Source organism: Callionymus lyra, chromosome 12 (genome assembly GCF_982586985.1).
Source record: "Callionymus lyra chromosome 12, fCalLyr1.hap1.1, whole genome shotgun sequence".
In the NCBI taxonomy this organism is placed as follows: Eukaryota; Metazoa; Chordata; class Actinopteri; order Syngnathiformes; family Callionymidae; genus Callionymus; species Callionymus lyra.
Genome location: NC_141829.1, coordinates 26,120,277 through 26,141,127, shown reverse-complemented (window position 1 = coordinate 26,141,127; position 20,851 = coordinate 26,120,277). Strand labels below are relative to the sequence as shown.

General features: G+C 37.1%; 1 protein-coding gene across 1 annotated transcript; it reads right to left on the bottom strand.

The window, feature by feature from the left end:
- Positions 1 to 1,828: 1,828 nt before the first annotated feature.
- On the bottom strand, positions 1,829 to 20,204 carry slc15a2 (solute carrier family 15 member 2). The gene is made up of 22 exons (XM_087804461.1): positions 20,155 to 20,204; positions 18,943 to 19,030; positions 18,546 to 18,687; positions 16,306 to 16,398; positions 16,130 to 16,229; positions 15,105 to 15,195; positions 14,956 to 15,033; positions 13,849 to 13,931; positions 11,540 to 11,623; positions 11,370 to 11,459; positions 8,220 to 8,264; positions 8,033 to 8,068; positions 6,775 to 6,863; positions 6,401 to 6,482; positions 5,903 to 6,025; positions 5,672 to 5,836; positions 5,538 to 5,584; positions 4,535 to 4,642; positions 4,225 to 4,324; positions 4,009 to 4,152; positions 3,717 to 3,821; positions 1,829 to 2,979 (listed from the first exon to the last, which is right to left on the bottom strand). Exons 1-22 carry the CDS (start codon positions 20,161 to 20,163, stop codon positions 2,782 to 2,784), a joined length of 2,100 nt encoding a protein of 699 aa, XP_087660587.1. The 5' UTR covers positions 20,164 to 20,204; the 3' UTR covers positions 1,829 to 2,781.
- Between the last annotated feature and the right edge of the window lie 647 nt (positions 20,205 to 20,851).

Here is a 20,851-nt window from a genome sequence, read left to right as displayed (position 1 = left end):
AGAAGTGCTGACGACACTGCTATTGTTGGATGCATCAGGGACAACAGCGAAGATGAGTACAGGAGTCCGATACGTGACTTTGTGGACTGGAGTGAGAGGAACCACTTGCTGCTGAACACCTCAAAGAACAAGGAGCTGGTCTTGAACTTTAGGAGGTCCAGGACAAAGCCACGTTCAGTGTCCATCAGAGGCGACGAGGTGGAGATAGTTCACAACTATAAGTACCTCAGTGTGTGGCTGGACAGTAAACTGGACTGGTCCTGCAACACAGACCATGTATATAAGAAAGTTCAGAGTAGACTGTACTTTCTGAGGAGGCTTCGATCATTTAACATCTGCAGGAAACTCCTCTGCATATTCTACCAGTCTGTGGTGGCCAGTGTCCTGTTCTATTCTGTGGTGTGTCGGGGTGGAAATGTGTCCAAGAGGAGTGTCAACAGGTTGGACAGGTTGATCAGAAGGCTGGCTCTGTGGTTGGCATGAAGCTGGACTCACTGGTGACAGTTGCTGAGAGGAGATCACTGGACAAACTACTGTCCATCATGGATGATGACAGTCATCCTCTGAACAGTCATCAGTGAGCAGAGAAGCAGAATGAGTGCACGAATGCTCCTTACCAGATGAAAAACAAATAGACTCAGGGACTCATTCGTCAGGCTATTAGATTGTATAATTCTGAATTTGGGGGCAGGAATGGAGTAAAAGTATCAGGATGTTCTGTTCTATGTTAATCTTTGTATCCTTTGTCTTGTTATTTTTCTTTGATCTATGTTCTTTATTTTTAGAATTAGATTGTAACATCTTGTTTTTTTCTCTTTATTTCTCTTTGTTCTTATTTTATTTTATTTTTTATTCTTATGAATAATTGCTGTATTGCTGTGAAAAAAAATCAAAGGGTGATGGTTCGACCATATAGTATATAGTAAAAATAAAATTAAAATAGTACATTTAAAAAAAAAAGTGAATTAAATGCAGTGCAAGAGCCACAGTTCATCGGTCATCCACTTAAGAACTGTAGGAAGACCAAAAGTCTCTTAAAGACACAGCAAACACAGACTTTACAGTATTAAAACATAGTACATCCAGGTACCTAAACATTTTATTCTAGTCGACAGTGTAACAAGACAGCACTGTAACATAACTATTCACATGAATGCATTGACATAAACCCCCCTTAACACAAACACATCCATCTGATCAGCCACCAAGATTCTAAATGTTTGTTTGGGTTTTCTGTTGCTACTAATCCAGTTTATTCCTCCAGCAGTCAATAAAAAGCTTCCTACATCCAATTGTGTGTGCTTATGGTGATGATCCTTCTTTGTAGATCTAGATATAAGTGTCATCCAAATGTTCTCTTCTGTTTGGATCCAGAGCGCAGCTGGCAAGCAGATCAGTGATTCATGGCAGGAAGTAAAGTAGAGAAAATGAATCTAACTTCTGCCACGTCTCAGTCAGAGAAGCATTAATATGTCTGTGATCAGAGATTGAACAGCGAAGAATAAAATGGAAAAAGAGGTTGATGTCGAATAAAGACACAGGTCGTCAGTGGTGAAAATGCTGTTTTAATCTTGAATTTTTTTTACAGACAACTATTGAACACAACAAAGAAGTATTTACAGACATTTATAAAGGACTATTCGCAAAATTAAATTAAAAGAAGTGTTTGATTCATTGCTCAACATAAATGTGTGCAATTCCTCTGAAATTTACTTTAGACTAGAAATGTCCTGAGTTGCAGTGATAAATATGCTTGTTCTTATTTACAAACAACTAATAAAATGTATGATTAAGAAGTTTCAAAATATACATTCTGTACCCAGAATCATTAGAATTTGATCCTTCTATGGGAGTTTTTTATTTATTTTACGGTCGGTATAATGAATGTGAACTAAAGAAAACTCTTGGATTACAGGTGAAACGTCTTCCCAAAAGTATACACAGTCTAGTTACATGCTTGAGAACCCTCTAGATAACACAGACCTGGATGAATTAGAATCTAAACAGGCAAACAAACTAATGGTGCTACTATGCAAACTTAAGACTACAGTAAAGGAGATGCTGAAAATGTGTGATGTTGTTTTTGACACATACAATTTGACAAACACTCAACCATTAGTTTCTGGATGAATGTGACTTCACCTGTGAGACTTATGCATAAAGTCTGGATGCACACTGAGTCACGTATGAAGGTCCAAATAACAAAGGGTAGGCGATGGACATCTGCCACTCACTGGCTAATCTAACTAGCATTGCTAGTTTATCTTAATACTATTTATTTCGTCAGCTTTTAATGCCCACGACTTGCTGATAAATACTGAATTTCTTAATTTAACGTACACTTGCTTCTGCTTGGCACTGATGGTTCTGTCTTGTCGATGCAGCGTTGATCACAATGAATGAATAATGTAAACCAAAACCAAACAAATCATTGAAATGAAGATAAAAAGTCAACAAACTATGTCAATAGTGATCATGATGAATGCAAACTATGCTTTTGATCTCTGACCTGCATTACCGCTGATTGAGTGAGAAAAAAAAGAGAGAGAATATAACATAAATAGTGCTACACTTTTGTCTAAAAATCATTATGTTACAAAAAGAATACAAGCATTAGTTTGTAAAGTCTGGTAACAAATATGAACAACACATGGCTAATAACACTATTGATCTGTCACTTGTCCATTCATCACTTCCTGTCTTGTACACAATAATTGTTCACCTGTCTTGGAAAGGTGTTTACACAACAAATACTGAGGTGCACAACACAGCTTCTTCTATCTACAGTTTAGTGCCTTGGTTCTTAAGCTGGACCCCTTGACTTTTCTTCTTCTCTCCGTCCTCGTCGAGAGCGTCAGCCTCATGCATGGACAGGGTCTCCAGCTGGTCCGGGTCCACGTAGGTGTAGAAGCAGCACATGACGGAGAAGATGACGCAGACGGCCAGCAGCAGCCCGGCGAACAGCAGGAATTCAATCCACTGGGAGAGGAAGTGACAAAACTGGGCAGTCAGGTTTCTGTGAGGAACAGCTTCAGGAGCAGAGAATAACTGTTCTTACAGCAAGATGTTCAAATATTTATTAGCCTGGAGGGAGATTTAAGAATTAACACTTCATTTAATTAGGTTTAAACCAGGATTCAATATTCATTGTCAAGGGTGTCTACAGTTTCTAGTCAGACTCTGAATGCCGTTGCTGGTGCATCCACATGAGTGAAGAATGTGTCCATATACTTAAGTAATTAAGTAAGTAAGTAAGTAAGTCATTTTTATTTGTATAGCACTTTTCTAGAGAAGGGTCACAAAGCGCTTAAACAATCAAAACAATAACTTAACTTAATAACTTAACATTATATTACTCCATTATTGTTGCACAATGGCTGATTATTTTCAATACGCTCCCAAAATAAAATGAATGAAGGATATTCCACCCATTTGCTGCGACTGGTCGACCCTGCTTGAAGTTTTGCTTTGCTTATGATGGAGTTTAATCCTCCATTTATAGGCTGAAGACTTTTCTCAGTATTCTTTTTATGTTTATACTAGTATAAATATTAAATGATTCAATATTAAATTAAATTAATAATTACAAGATATTAATATATCTAAATATATATTTAGTATCATTTCCAAATATGTCATAAGACGATTTTAAATCAGCCAGGATGAGGCTTATCAAGAGGAATACATTTTTTTTAGCAGACCAACAACAAGAGTACCTGTTCAAGTCCAGCTCCTTCAGCGACGATCAGCACAATCACGTTTCCAAATGCCACAGTGAGCAGCCACCCTGCCTGCAGGACCGACTTCATGTTTGCTGGAGCCTGGAGGAGACAGAGGCGACGGACATGAACTGCAGCGGTAGAAAGATTATTGCCTCGAGACTCCAGACAAACCATAGAGGTCAATTCCTACATTCAAACCTTTCATTTCTCCCACTGAGATGAGAGCGGGGATCTTTTAGAGCGCCCAACCTTCGCCACAAGCTGTGACCTCACTTTCAGTTCTTACCTGTGAGTAGGAGAACTCCAGACCGGTGATGGAGAACATCACCTCCCCAGCCGTGATGAGGACATACTGAGGGATCTGCCAGGCGATGTGGACGTTGTTTGCTTTCACGTTCTCCACCTTTTCTGCCACTATCTTTTCTCCCTTCTGAAGAGTAACAAAGTGTTTGACAGCAGCATGACACTAAGATTCAGTGGCAGAAAGAGAGAAGACAACTACCTCGAGGAGAATAGCAGTGTAGGAGGCACCAAAGTCCAGGAGGCCCAGGTCCAGATCATAACACACACCAGAACTGACTTTGCAACCAGAGGATGTGTATCTGCCATGATGAGAAAAACACCCTGCTTAGTAACAATCTACATTTTAAAGTGTTTTGTCATAGCATATTTCAGTAGTTTCTGATTTTCTGTGGCAGCCACTGACAGGAAATGATGAGGAAGAAAAAGCTGGATGAAACAAGTAACGTTAACCTGTTTGATCACAGATTTGTCAAAATGCATTTCTGAAGAGGAGAAGATGAGACACTTACATTCCCCGATCCACAGTCTTGTTGGGAGACATACTGTAGTCTGGTGCCATGTGGAACGCTGCGTCTCCAACAGTGATGTTCCAAGTGTCTGGCAGTGTGTTGAGGAATCTGTAATCAAACGCACACAGAAGGAAAGTTCTTGAGAGTTTTTTTTTTTTATATGTCTGTAATGGTTCATCATACTCTACTTCTCTTGAAGGTGACAGAGCTCCTTTATCTCTTATCTCTTAAGTTTTAGATGTAAGTTTTAGGCGAGATGAATCCAAAACTTCCACCGCAGCAGCAAAATGCAGCTACAAGATTTGGATTTATTGGGTGATCTCGAAACAGATGGCAAATGTATAATCTGGACAACACAATTGGGTCAGATTATACTCCCATCTGATGCTTCTCTGGAGACGTGTTATTACTGACCTTCGTTGGGGGTGCTGGACCTTCATGACGACTATGTTCTAAAGGTTGAAATGTTTTGATGTAACTGAACGCAACATTCATAACATGTGTTATCTCAAGGTCAAGGTCAACCAGTGGCCCAAAAACAAATGTGTTTGAGGTATCCCCTGTGTTGCCTCCGTGGCTTCCAGAAATACACGGATAGATATTTTGTTTTCAATTGAATAAATGTTTTTTTCTGCACGTTTGTCATGTAACATGGCTAGAAAAAAAAGTAATCTATTAGTATTTCATCTTTAATCTTTTCTTTACACTAAGTATCACCATCGTTGATGTCAGATCAATGATCAATGATGATCAACTTTAACTCAACCCTTGTGTTGTCTCTGGAATAAGATGACACAGTTGTTTTCGGGCCTCGAGTGACTTCGACCCAGAAATAACACAATGGTTTCCACCATGACAGTGTGTTCACGATCCAAGTTTTGTAATTTGTGAAGATTTATTTTTTCTGCATTTATTCTATATTGTTCCATACTACATTATTATGCTGATCTTTATCAGACTACTGTACTATAGTACTGCAGTGAATAAATGAGTGGATATTAACCTCAGAAAAGGATTCCCATTTTCATTTTTCTTGATGAAGTCCTCCACCTGGATGAAAAGAAAACAATGCATATATACAATAATAATGGGTGAAAGATTATATTCCTTTTACACTTTAACATTGATCTCACTTACTAGTTTACACTGGATCCCTGAAGGAGTTGGATACATGATGAAACTGTAGGATTGCTCCTGTGCAAAAACGTGTCTACACTCCGATGCTGTTCCTTGATAGACCAGCTGAACATCTACTTCTTCTCCTGGAGACACTATTGGAACTGTAACATATTCTTCAGGGTCCTAAAAAAGAAGTGTGGAGTCACCCGTCTGAACAAACTAACCGTTACCAGGACGATTGGTAGTTACCTTCAGGTACTGGACAGAAGGAAACTCTGGACCTCCAGGAAACTTCACGTTGACCTCACCTTCTGCAAGGTTCAACACCTGCAGGAGACAATTCCCGGCTGGAGCAGGATCCACCACTGTTTTCTAGAGTAAACAAAGGTGTGATTGTTGTGGTGCAGCTTAAACACGCTTAACAGCATCAAGGTTTAAATCAATATTTCCAACATGCTGATGGATGATTATTTTGCTGGACTAACCGTCGAAACAGGTACTTTGAAAAAGTATTTTTCATAACATCATCCAGATTTCTATTCAAAATGATTTGCCATAGTCAGCAAGTGAACATGTTGTAAACGATTCATTTAAGCAGCTTGGTGACCAACATTTAGTTTAAGAAACATGTGTTTTAATTGGATGAAAATAGTCACAATGTGTGTGTGTGCTCTGTGATGGACTGTGGATCCTCAAATCCCGCGCCAAGTGGGCTTGAGTCAATGAGTAGCTCTCACACATGCATACCACAACGTTGACCTCCACCAGAGTGGCTGCTCCGAAGGCCAGCGCAGCAAAAACCATCCCACTGGCCATTTTCCTTAAAGGTCTGAGGTAAGAAAAGAAAAGAAAGGTAAGAAGCGAGTGTATTCAGTGGTTAGAATTGTCTGATCATATGATGAGGGCACTGATAATAAAAAAGAAATAGTGGTAAATCTGGTTAGCATAAACCCTTAAACAAAATGTTATTGTTAAAGGTCCAATCCCTTGTGTTTTAAGCAGTAAGCATGTGATAAACATTTCATTGTCTGACTAAAACGAGCCATATTTTTAATTGATTTTCATTCTGAGGTTGAAGAATGCATATAAAAAGAAATAAAACACGTCATTTTTGCACTCACGTGACATTGATTCCGCAGCGAGCAACAAGTGGATATATGAGGAGGTCAAAGATGGGCACGAAGACGAGGATGAGGAGAGCATTCAGCATCTAGGAGAGTGAAGATTCAATTGACTCTATAAAAGCTTAATGACAACTATAAGGCCCTAAAGAGCTGGGGTTGAGGTAAGTGGCAATGAGGCTTCACTGGTTTAAGGACTTTAAGCAAAAAACAGCTATAAAATGAGGACAACTGGTCAAACATTGCTGGTCTTAAGTACTTAACAGCCTCTCTGTTGTGTAACTGTGCTTTATACCATATTTTGAAGCAGATAATTAAATGCTTTATGTGTAATAAAACACATGCACATGTTTGCACAAGGAAACACATGTTTAGCAAGACAGTGTAACAAAAAAATTGTTTATCCATTTATCTGTGTTGAAGTTAACTTAATTTAACTTAATAACGTAATTTCAATTTTGAGTTTAAAATGACAGAGAAACTGGCTAAAGAATCGTAATATCGACAGCAACAATAACATGATAATAATAATAATGATGAGAACATTCAAAATATTATTAAAGATTTTAAGACAAGTAACCAACACACAGGTACAGACAATGTGTGTATTTACACACACACATTTTGAACACATGAAGAAGAAAAAAGAAACAATTAGGACCAGTAAAACTACTCTTAGGTTAGAAATCTCAAGATCTTGGAAAGTAAAAAATGAAAATGTTCTCTTAGCAAAATGAACTCCTCTCAAAAGTCATTTTCATAACAGCAAAGGTACTAAAGGTAGGTAAGAAACACACAAACAGTGTTCGTCTCAAATAGATTCTGATTTAGAATGACTCTCATGCTGATGGACTAAATACTGAGGTCTTTCTTAAACATGCAAATGAACAATACAAATATAAAATGTTATCTCTGGATAACTGTTTTCATTGCTACACTAAAGAGTTAGAACAGTTGGTGATCATTATCTAGTCTTGTAAAAAAAAAAGGAAAATAGAAAATAAAACTATAAAAAGGACCTCATAAAGAATTTAGTGATTATCACTTCTATCATTAAAACTGATTATTTACTCTCACTATGTTGCCATTTCAAGCATGTTCATGAATGTACTCATAAAAACATGTTGATAGTTTAAAAAAGGGGCTGTGTTGTCTGTGCCGACTCTTCTTAATTGTCTGACAAGGGAACGTAAGTTTACAAGAACAAACAAAGAAGTGCAATACTCTGCGTTCCTGTTTTTTAACTTTGTGGACGTACCTGCATTTGATCCGGTTTTATCGTGAAGGAGTTTCCCTGAAATAAAAGCAGAATTTAATTTCGCCTCATAAAATGTTAAGTTACCATCACTATATCTGACACAAAACTTTTATGCAACTAAGATTATGATTCACATGGTGTAATAAACATCATCAGATGTCTTTATGAGTCTTCTAAAGATGCTTACAAATGCCATGTTCATTCTCGTGGCCTGCAGAGTCCAGCGAGAGCCCTGTTACAAAGAGATAGAAGAGATTAGTCAGAGGGCAATATGACTTTTCTTACCATGAGCCTTTAAAATTGACAGACACAATTATGATGTTACTTGGTCCACTTCTACTTCCCTTTCTGTCCATACACACACTTCTGTTTTGGTCGATTTCATACAGTCTTTTAAAACCAGCCTCATCAACCAGCTGTCAATAAAGTTGATTCCATTGAGAAGCCAAAGTGGCGATGAATGTTCGTTGACAGGGATTCAACTAGCTACAAAAAAGGTCTGCTTTTTTTAGACAAGACCTAACTAACGTTAGCTTTTTTAAGAGCAGAACTCAAAGTGATTCTTGTTGTGGAATGTTGGATGTACATCAGAGGTCAAACATAATCACACGTTTCCAGTTGCCCAACTGAATAAATGGGAATCATGGGAGTTTGAAGACAGAAATGACACACACTCGTTTGTGTAATGACCATGTGGTGACAACATCGCAACGCGCACATCAAGCTAAAAACAAAGCTTGTAATTCAACGTTTTATTGAAGATAAGAGTTGGAGTAAATATTCAAACATTTTTAAATGTTAGCTTTTTGTAAAGTATTTGTTTTTTTTCCAAAACATTTTTTTTTTCAAGGAAAATAACGTTTTAATTTAACTAGAATAGTAAGACATCAAAAAAAATAAAGATAACTATTAACCGTTGTGTTGACGGTTAAAAAGAGTCAAGTTCCTATATTGCCCAACAATGTGAAGTCAGCCGAAAAAAGAAAAAAAGAACAGAATTGTGAAATTGTCCTATTTTCAAAAGCTTCTCTACGTTCGAATAAAGAATTAGAAGAACTAATAAAGCAGCTGTCTTGGGTTGACACAAAATTTCAGGTTTCTTTCCTCTTGTCACAAGTAAGTTCTTTTTTTTTTTTAGTTTTAAAATAAGTCTCAAATGTTTCACATTATACCTAAAAGGAGATGCCAATGGTGTAAACTCTACATTTCTTCTCTTCTTTTCTTTCGGCTGCTCTCTTCTGGGGTCACCACAGCGAATCTAACCCTGTTCTCTGTATCCCCCCCCTTACAACAACCAACCTCATGACCTCTTTCACTACAGCCATAAAGCTCTTTGGTCTTCCTCCAGACCTCCTGCCTGGCAGTTCCAACCCCAGCGACGTTCTACCAATATAATCACCATCCCTGCTCTGTACATGACCAAACCATCTCATTCTGGCCTCTCTGACATTATCTCCAAAACATCTAACATGTTCCTCTGATTGACTCATTCCTGATCTTATCCATCTTCGTCACTCCCAAAGAGAACCTCAGCATCTTCATCTCTGCTACCTCCAGCTCTGCTTCCTGCCTTTTCCGCAGTGCCACTGTCTCTAGACCAGGGGTCGCATGAGGCTCCGAGTTTTTTGTAAAAAACTAATTATAAATGTGGGAACTTTATTTAAATGTTTCATAGTGTTTTTCCAATAATGCATCCATCACCTGTCTCACTCTTAACCGTAACAATGCAAAACAACAAGCGTTACAGAATTTTACTTCAGTTTTCAAATCTGGTAAACTATAATTTCTTTGAGCCTACATACAAAATATTATATATTTTAGCAAATCAGTCAGTTACAAACGTGTACATTACTATAAATTAGGTTAAGTTTGATATCAAATAATTTCATTTTTAATGTCCTTTTATTTTGTATTCTGCATTGTTGAAATGATGATTATAATATTAATATAATAATATAATAATAATAATAATAATCTCTATTTATATAGCGCCTTTCTAGACCAGGGTCACAAAGAGCTTTGACAGCCATTCACACATACTGATGGGAGTAGGCTGCACACACGCGCCGAATCTGCCATCAGGAGCAATCAGGGTAATTAATGATGATGATTATGATGATTAAATTATGATGTATATGAATGTATATATAAAAAACCCTTCAGAGTCACATAGTGCTTTACATAAGAAATGGAAAAACAACCATGACTTAGTTAAACAACTGCAGTAAATATACAGTACAAAACATTGTAATGATTATTATCAATGCTTAAAGTGATAGTTCACCCAATATTCAAATTTCACATATTTTCCACTCGCCCTCATGTCGACTAAGGATTGGGATTCTTTTCAGAGTAATCATTTCTTTTAAGAGTTATAAACAAAAATGTTTCTGTATTGTAATGTAACGACTAGAGCTCAGTTGTCTTCGATTCATCTTCGTCCAAAAAGACACTTAAAAACGTCCAAATATCTCCATACTGCACGTCTGGAACGTCCCTCTTGGATTGAAGCCTCGACATAAGAGGCTGACCACACATTTTCCCTAGACACTTTTTCTGCCTTGCCCTTTACCCTGTCATAGGCTTTTTCCAGATCTACGTATATAGGCACATGCAGCTTCCTCTGCCATTCTCCGTATTTCTCTACCAACATTCTTAAAGCAAATACTGCATCTGTATTATTCTTTCTAGGCATGAATCCATGCTGTTGCTCACAAATGCTGACTCAGTCTAGTTTCCACTACTCTTTCCCATAACTTTGTTATTGTATGGCTGATCCACTTGATTTCTCTATTGTTACTGTAATTTTGAACATCTCCCTTATTCCTAAAAATAGGAATCGTACACCTACAGAATATTTCCTTCTCCTCTAGTTCACATCCCACCTGTGGGCCATAGCCACTAATAACATTTAACATCACACCTTCAATTTCAAGCATTTCATCAGTCTATCTGACACTAGTTTGACTACCAGGAAATTCTCAACAAGCTACTCTTTTAGGATAACACCTGCTCCATTACTCTTCCTATCAATACGATAGTGGTACAACTTAAAACCTGCACTTAAGCTTCTCTCCTTGCTTAATAGAATATATGTGTGTGGAAAGTGTACAGCTTTCAATTCAAATTAAGCAGACATTGTTTTAACAATAATACTATTTAAAACAAACTTATTATCAAAATATCAGGGTATTTTTACTATAAGCATTACTTTTGCAGAACAATAACATTATTAACCATCAAAATATGAATATGGCAGTAATCAAATATCAGATGTAGCATTTCAAAATATGTACTCTAGAAGTAAACCCTGCATTTATAAAAGAAGAATAAGTACCTGCTGGTCAAACAAAGCCCAGAACATGGGGAGCGGGATGTAAAGCACTAACACCCTCAGGACCATTTTAATTTCCTGGATCAGACGTTTCTGTTGACAAGCACACACAGATATGATGAGAAATTAGTTAATATTTAATTAATTTGTTTGGTGTAAGGAATTGGACTCACTGAATACATGTCTTGAGCCCAGTCCAACCAGTGCTTCCTTGCCGGCTCATACTTTGACTGCCTCCAGCGATTTTTGATCGCAAACTGTAGAGAGACCCAAAAATTGATACATAACACTATGGTTCAAAGTTCATTTTAAAGAAAGACCTTCAGTTTTTCCAAAAACACATTTGCTTTTATGTTCTCAATCTTTTCCCAACCCTCATTTTTTAAACAACTTGTTTTTTTGATAACCTTCATTTACGATGTGATTTACTCATTGTTGAATTGCTGTTCAAAGAACAATGTTCTGAACTATGTACATTTTTCTGGACGACCCCAAGAGTCTTTTTGTGTCAAACAAACACTTAACAGTGTTTTATATATAACTTACTGAGAGACTTTTTCAACTTAGAAGATATAATAACAAATTGACCCAAAAAGATCCTTTTTCTAGTTTTGAACAAACAAATCTTCATGCAGAAAATTGGCAAAAAAAGTCAGACAGTACGGGGAGGAAGAACCAACATTTTGAATCTTACATATTGTTGCTTTAATAATTTGGATTTGGATCAATACAGTAATTAATGCACATTATTAAATGATTATGTTTTTTATGCCACTTAAATCTCAATTCAACTATTTGTGTATTTGTAAAATTACAAATAATGAAATCTTAAAATCATCTTACATTACTTTTTGGAACATATATAGTTGTATGACCTTGGACAAAACATTGTTTCTGAAAAATAAATGGTTAGCTAACGAATAGCATTCTCATCTCTTAATTCAAACCTTGTCTGTCAACCTGTGCTTTGTTAGTTCACTTCAGTTTCCCCTACAGTTTTCTTGCAGTACTTCTATCAATATCAAGTAATTAATTATTCACAACGATTACTTTGGTTTAGAGATTGAATTAGAAACTGTTTCCTGATATCAAGCAACATGTCTGTAGATCTGTACTGATGCTCAGCTTAACTTAGAAACATTATTACAGATTCCATTCCATTTTGAGGCAAAAACACTATTTGCTATTGTTGTCCTAGATTAGTTACCGCTAGAATCTTTACATCATAGATTTAAACATGATCGTGTTGTTTCCCTTTGTAGTAACTTTACTGAAACTAACCATTTTAAAGACTTGGAGCGAGTACAACCAGCACATTTCAGGAGAGGCAGCTTTATTAGGGGACATCTGTGAGGGCAACTTACAGCTTACCAGCTCTCACACTCTACAGATGGTGGCTGGAAAACGGCTGGCTACCAAAGAACATTTTTCTTTGCCATCCAAGTCTGTGATGGATTTTTTTATTGAGTCATGTTACATGTGACTGCCGTGTTACGAGCACTGCTTAATAGGCAAAATAAAAATGACAATGACAAATAAAAAAATGTATTGACGTCATAATGGACTCTTGTAACCTCTCGTTCGCCTATATTTCAGGGAGAACTTTATAAAGTAATGACTTCAAAATATGGTAATAATGAGGGACTTACTGCATATTGGAGAGGACAACTTCAACATTTTAAACATGTGAGTAAGTCAGGAAAGTTGGGTTTCCCCATTAGTTGTCCTTTAATGATACACCTGACTTACTATAGACAGGTGCCGTGACATCTCTACATTAGGGGCTGGCTGGGCCGTGCCCCTAACAAGTTAGGTTAATTCATTTAATTTGTTTGGCAGCACAGGTTTTGAAATATAGTTGAATGTTGTGGTTTGCAATACTTTGGAAAGTAATCTCGATGTTCCTGCTATTGATAATAATTTGGGAGATAGGACAAAACAGCGATACATTTTTGACATAGTAGATAAAGGGAGTGTACGACTAACAGAAAGTGTTTGTCTCCTGCCTTGTGATGATGTTGTGAAAATTCAGATTTTTAAATGATTTTTTTGTGTCAATGGATTTTCAAATGTGTTATTGACACATTCTACCACACTAGAACATTCATTTTCTTTCTTATCCTGGTCAGCCAAAAAAACGTCGGAGGGGTTATGCTTCCTGTTTGTCCTCGAAAATTATAACATTATTGCACACTGTCTCTTAATCAAACGAGTATGTTTACATGTTTGAAATGACGATTCAAACGACTGCTAGTTAGTTATTCAACAGGTAAACCTGTGTAAAACTTGCAATACAGTAGTTTACAAACCATGAGAGTAGCTCCATGACAAGGGGATCATGATCAATTATTGGAGATATATATGTAAATGAACTTATAATATATTCAATTAGGTAACAAAAAGATGACTGGGGACCGTAGAGGCATCAACATCGTTACATCAACATCCGAACATACATCCTCTGATGGCGGAGATGACTCACCCCAATGCAATTGCAGACTTCCAACAAGATGTTTCCCTGAGGAGGATTCCTCTTGTACAGCCCACTTCCAAGGCTGAAGACAACTGTCAAAAGAAGGGGGAAGGAAACATTGTTCGGCACAGTTCATTCAGATGTGGTCATATCTTGGTCAAAAACTCAGTTCAATGTCTCCTCTCAGCAAGCCCTATTGTTTGGTTTCACAGTGAGTGGTCAGTCATGCATGCAGGTCACACAGGCATGGACAGTTGAATGTCTATCAGGAGCCAAGAGGACAGGACTAGAAGATCAGCAAACTCACAGAAACAGAGAAGGAAACAATCCATGAATCTGACATGCTAGTGTGCTATGAGCTAAACTGAGCCCTCTGGGAATTCGGCCGTCTGGTCCTTTCTCCTGTTTCTAGTAAATTGAATGAAACTGGCCTTCTGCTTTCACCGTTGAAAAATTCTCTTCTGGTGTCATCAGTTTAGGTTGTCATCTTCAAGCAAAACACGCTTGTATTTTACAACTTTATTTACCCTAGAAGCCTCAGAATGTTGGTGGTGTCCGAAGTGCTGATTGGTCAAACACCCGCATAAAAGATTTAAAAAAACAGCGGCTTTCTTTTTCATAAAGTCTTCACATGTCTTTTATTGAAGATTGGTAATTAAATAATGAGATTTTCTGATTTCTTTGACCCAAGTTATTCCATTCAGTGCAAAACATCGGAGAAGAAGAGAAGTAGACTTCCAACTGAACCTAAGAATCTACATCGACTATTCTACTTCTGCTTGATAAACAACCCGAGTCTCCTGAAGCCATGAAAATAAACACAGCTATGGTATCAACATCAGAATTTTAGATAGTTAGATAGTTCTGTTATTTGCAAGTTAAAAGAATAATACCTCATTAAAGAGTTGGGATTATGGTTAGTATGTATTTTTTATTTTTCATCATTATTTGATTCTTTATTTATCGATGCTATTTTTTTCATCCCCAGGGTTTTCAACAGTGAGCTCAAAAGGTAGTACCTTGACAACGTGTTTCAGATCATTTGACAGTCGAAACTGAAATGGGCCTAATGAGAGCAAGCGTTCGTTGAGAGAGTGCCTACAGGAGTCCACTCACCTAAAGCCACAACCATCAGAGCTGCAGGAACACCGAAGGCCAGAGCATAGCAGTCGCCCCCGAAACACTGAACATCACCTGCAAGAATAAAAGCATCACCATCACCATCTTGGACACAGACAGTGACACTTTAAGAACACACAGCTCACCTCTCAGAATGGGTGTGATGACAGTTGACAGAAGGCTCCCAGCATTAATGGACATGTAGAAGATGGAGAAGAATTTCTGTCGCTGGCTACCCTGAAATGATTTGTGATATTCTTTTTTCAAACCAACACTAACAGTGATGCTGAGACAGAATTGAAACAGATTATTTTCAACTTGACAATCATCTCATTTAAGAAAGGCCATGAACTTCATAAGCAGAAAGAGTCGCTCAGGCATCTATAAACAGAAACATTAAAGTAGTAATGCATTTATCACTTTTGGAACTGAAACTTGGCAACTAAGCAATTGAGGGATCAATAAAGTTCTATCTATCAATCCATCTAAGATAAACAGCAGATATAGGACACATTTTTTTTTTTACCATTTCAAAGGTCGGACACCCTTGACCATCAAATTGTCAAATAATGTTCAAAGCAAAAACAAATTGGAGCTAAGGTCACAAACCAGACCAAAGTACAAATTTAAATCATTTTTACCACAGTTTTTGTTTCAGGAGAGGTTTGGAAAGACAAAACAAAAGTAAAGCTAGTACATCAGTACTTTCAAACAGTACTGAAAGGTTTCAAAAGTTTAAAAAAAGAAGATATTAAAATTGAAGTCATGTGAATTCCTACCAGTCCAGTTGTGTTTACTGGTATTTTAAGTTGGTAGAGCAACACTTCCTTCTTTGAAGTGCAGTTAGTCAACATTCTTGTAAATGAGTGTCATGATGTGGCCACAATGAAAAACTGTTGATGGGAATTCCATTTTTGCTGTAATGATTATATATATATACATAAAATAAAGATGAAGCAGGGGTGAGTGTTGGCAAGAACCTAGCAATATCATCACGTTCACCCGTTTTACCTTGGAAGCCAAATTGTTTCCAAACATTATTTTGTTGGTCATATTTTTTCCTTTATCGAGCCACTCTGTGCTTCTTTTTATAGAAGGATAATATATCAACATCATAAAGAAGGCCTAAGTATGGCGATGTATTGTTGTATACATCTGATATCGTTCTTACATCTTCTTCATCAAACTGGTCTCCTCCAAAGGCTGCCACACAGGGTTTGATCCCGCCTGTTCCGAAGGCAATGAGAATTAACCCCGTCATGGACAGAGCACTGAAAAAGACACATTTAGCTGAAGTCACACACTTTTCACAGCAATTCAGGCATCCTGGAGCTTAATGTGACTCACATGTGTGCATTCTTGTCTCCGACGTCTGGAATGGCTCCGACAGACTTGACCACGTGACCGATCACGTAGACGATGGACAGGTAGATGATCGTCCTGTGGACGTGAATCAATTCATCAGTCCCTCCAAGCTCATTTATATTATTTACTTTTTTTTATATATATTAACAATAACACCATTTGATATAAAATCATCCAAAGGTTAAGTGCAGAATAGTTTTTGCAGATAAATTATTATTGTTTAAAATCCCCACCAAGCAGATTTAAGACCATACATTTCATGGGCAGGACCAGTTTTTTGCCAAAGAAAGTATTGTGTCATCAGGCAGTAAATGGTGAAATATTCTTGATAAAGTGTTTTATGTGTTTTAGTTCACTAGTACAATCAAAGAGTTGAACAAAGAACACAATTGTGATTTTATTCATTAAATAATGGTGAAGAAACCAGGGGGTGGAGACTAAACTAAACTTCTATTTCAATTGGACTAAATACTTCATCCAATTGTTGGTTTGTTCATCATCTGATTAGTTTACTGTCTCTTGGGGCCCCGGTGCCTTCTGGCTTCAATCTGCTCCCTGTGAACCTTCCACTGTAGGAAACCTTAATTTGATTAATCATGACTGCTGTCACATTCAGCAGCCTGGAATGTAGAGCAACGCTATTTTCACTCACACATGATCTAAAGTTCTTGGTGTATTAAAACAGACATTTCTACAAATGTGAACATATTTGAATGTTTTCATCAATAAACTTTGATTTCTCTAAATTGTGATGAGCAGATCCATATTCCGGTTTGATATGAAGCTTTTTGTTCATGTTGTGAATTGACTTTCTCAATGTGATCGATAAAACTTTTGAGCAGCTGTTCATCTGTTCAAAATTAATCAAGAGATAGTCATCCTTTATCTGTACTTAGACAGAAGTATGTTAACCTTGATTGGCTTCTCTCATGACTAAAGACATTCTTTTGACACTACTTTCATGTAATCCTATTCATCATCTTCATAATCATCCTCATCATCTTCATTATCCTAATCTTCACCATCATCTTCATTATCCTAATCTTCATCATCATCTTCATTATCCTAATCTTCATCATCATCCTCATCATCTTCATTATCCTTATCTTCATTATCAACCTTATCATCTTCATCATCTTCATTATCATATTCTTCATCATCATCTTCAATATCCTTATCTTCATCATCTTCATTATCCTATTCTTCATCATCATCCTCATCATCTTCAGTATCCTTATCTTCATCATCATCTTCATTATCCTAATCTTCATCATCATTCTCATCATTTTCAATATCATTATCTTCATCATCATCATCATCCTCATCCTCTTCATTATCCTAATCTTCATCATCATTCTCATCATCTTCATTATCCTAATCTTCATCATCATTCTCATCATTTTCATTATCATTATCTTCATCATCATCCTCATCCTCATCCTCTTCATTATCCTAATCTTCATCATCATTCTCATCATCTTCATTATCTTAATCTTCATCATCATCTTCGTTATCCTTAACTTCATCATCGTTCTCATCATCTTCATTATCATTAATTTCATCTTCATCATCATCGTCATCATCTCCAGTATCATCACCATACTCATCATCTTCATTATCCTTATCTTTACCATCATCCTCATCATATTCATTACAATCATCGTCCTCAAGATCATCCCTGTCATCTTCATTATCATCACCTATAGTACCGGGATCAGGTTTGCGTGTGACTTTGGATAGGAAACCCTGCAGATAGTAGTACTTAAAATAACATGTTCTGTTTAGAAATTAGTTGCAGTGACTTTAGACTTTAGACTTTCTTTTATTGTCATTGCACAAAAAACACAGCAGTGAAACTGGCAACGAAATGTCCTTGCTTGGCAACCGTTGAAAACACAGCAGAATGAATGTATATATAAAAATAATAAATATAAATATTAATAAGTTAAAAATAGTATAACATAGTATAAACAGAATAAATAAACAACATTTTAAATATTAAATATAATAATTAATGTATATAAAAGTATAAATACAAAATAGTGCAATATGTTATAAATAAAATAAACATTTATATATCAGATTCGTTTTTAACTTGAATTACAATAAATAATAATTAATAGTTTGACACATGAATAGTTTAACCATGGTGTTATCTCGATGTCAAGGTGACCTCAAGGCCCAAAAACAAATGTGTTAAAAAAAAATAAGGCAGAACTAACTTGAACTTTCCAAGCCAGGAATCAGCGATGACGGCTCCCATTATGGGTGTGAAGTAGCAGAGGCTACTGAAGGCGTGATACACGGCCGTGGACAGATCTTTGTCCCAGTGCAGGTATGTCAGGAAGTACAGTGTCAGGACCGCTGTGGATAAACACAAGGCCCGATGATAGAAATGTACCTGTTCGTGTACAAATTCAATGTATATTTGTGACCTCAGATCAACCAGTTAGACACACCCCCACACCAAGATCACATGCATGATGGAAAATGAATGTGTATGCTTTGTTTACATGAAGACATCTTAGATCATGTGAGGTCATGTGAGGGAGCATAAGTTCTCTCCTCCTTATGTCAATCTGACCTGCCATGCGTTCTGTAGTCAGGAAGTCCACATACCTTTCATGCCATAGTAGGAGAAGCGCTCGCAGAACTCGTTCACCACTATGAAGCAGATGCTGACAGGGTATTTGGTTCCACATAGTTTCTAGGAAACACAAAAATCAATGACTAAATCAATACTTTCCATATAAGGAGTATATGTTTTTTCTTATCTCATATCTTGGAGTTGATAAATGATCAAAGAAGGAATAAAACATTTGTCAAAGTGAATCATTAATGCAGTATTCAAAAACATTTAGAGTACAACCTGAGAGAGAACTTCAAATTGTCTCTAGAAGTGATGGTGTGTGGGTTATAATGATGATAAAAATAAACAGTAGGAAATGAATGATTGAAAAAAGATTATCACTCTCAGATGAGAATTTAAAGAGAACATGAAGAAGTGAGGGCAACAAATGAAACCATGATATATACCTTTTGTTTTGCAAGTTCTTTAAGAATTTTGGTTTGTTTAATGTGCAGATAATCCTGAACAAAGCATAGTGTCGCAGCTTTCTCTAGACCTGAGGTCACCAACCTTTTGTTATTTACCATGACCTCCAAGTTACTACTACCACATGCAATGTATGAATTTTGAGGGGAAAACGCAGAAAAGGCTTTTTTGGAGATAAAACTGGAAAATCAGTTTCGGGGGCATAAAGGGTAAAAGAGATAACGGAAATGTAGAGGGATAGAAGTAGATATATTTAGAGGAGGATTACAATTGTTTATATTTATATATTAATAAAAACAGGTTTAAAAAAAGGCTACCTTTCATTTGTTGTTTAGAAAAAAAGAAATATAAAAATAATGAAAGAATGTAATTCGTCAGCATTATGAACGCATAATAGTACATTTCAAAGTAAACAAAATCTAAAAAAGGTTTGGCGGTGGTTAGGAACAGTTCACAAAAGTAGTATTTTTCATTCTATTTGTGGAAGCTGCAGAAGCAAATCTGCACAGAACTATCGCCTACCTTTAAACTTTTTGTCAAAGTTCTGCAAAAACTAAAGCCATTGAAGATGTATCTGTTGCGTCATCTCGTAGTAAAGTTGCAGGAGGGTACACTGAACTACCAGGGACAAAGTAGCCCAAATGTATGACAAATAAACCAACTACAACGAAGTAGCGAAAACTTTTTTTTGTTGTTGCATCTGGAGTCCAGGCTGCTGCACAGACGCATAAAAAAGTGACTTTCTCATCGGCAAAAGCGAGTTCGAAACGGATTACCTTGGTCATGTTGGCCGCCGATGTGTCTCGTCCCAGATCTGTGGTCTTGAGTGCTGGACCGGGTTCCGCCGCGGAGTGTGGTCCGAGCCCGCCCCCTCTGAGCGCGTCCCCGCAGCAACACCTCCATCCCTGACCATCTGACCAGTTAATGTTCCACCAACATGTTCATGAGTGACGCCACAGGTGCTGACCACTTCATGAATTCCTCTGTTTATTATGGTGAGAAACACAGAAAAGTGGACTTCTTGAGTTTTAGTAGGACATCTGCAGACCCCTCAGTGGAACACTTTCTTCAGAGAACAATGACGTCGTTGTTGAGGGGCATGTTTATGAGACTCGCCGGGGAGATGTTTACGTTGGGTTTACTCTCCTGGATCACATTCTTTCACTTCCTCAGCAAACAAGATTGTTTATCATATAATCGATAACATCGACGTGTTCAGAACATTGCAAACACACATAGCTCGACACCGCCACCTTGTGTCTATGATCAGTAACACAGGCGCAGTCACTACAATCTCTACATGTGTTAGTAAATCTGCTTTAGTTTTGTTTATGATCACTAAGCATCAATGCTGCATATTAATACACACACATTGAGGTCATGTAACAGGTCAAAGGAAAAGGGAAAATAAAGAATGAAGTTTGAGGATGTGGGGAAGGTTTAGAAGAGGAGGGATTTGACTGGGGAGGAAGG

Excerpts from the sequence above, each read along its gene's own strand:
- slc15a2 (XM_087804461.1), bottom strand. Across the intron at positions 5,585-5,671 it reads CAGGGATCCAGTGTAAACTA|GTGGAGGACTTCATCAAGAA; the intron begins GTAAGTGAGATC and ends CTTTTCATCCAG. Across the intron at positions 2,980-3,716 it reads AAGGAGCTGGACTTGAACAG|TGGATTGAATTCCTGCTGTT; the intron begins GTACTCTTGTTG and ends TTCCTCTCCCAG.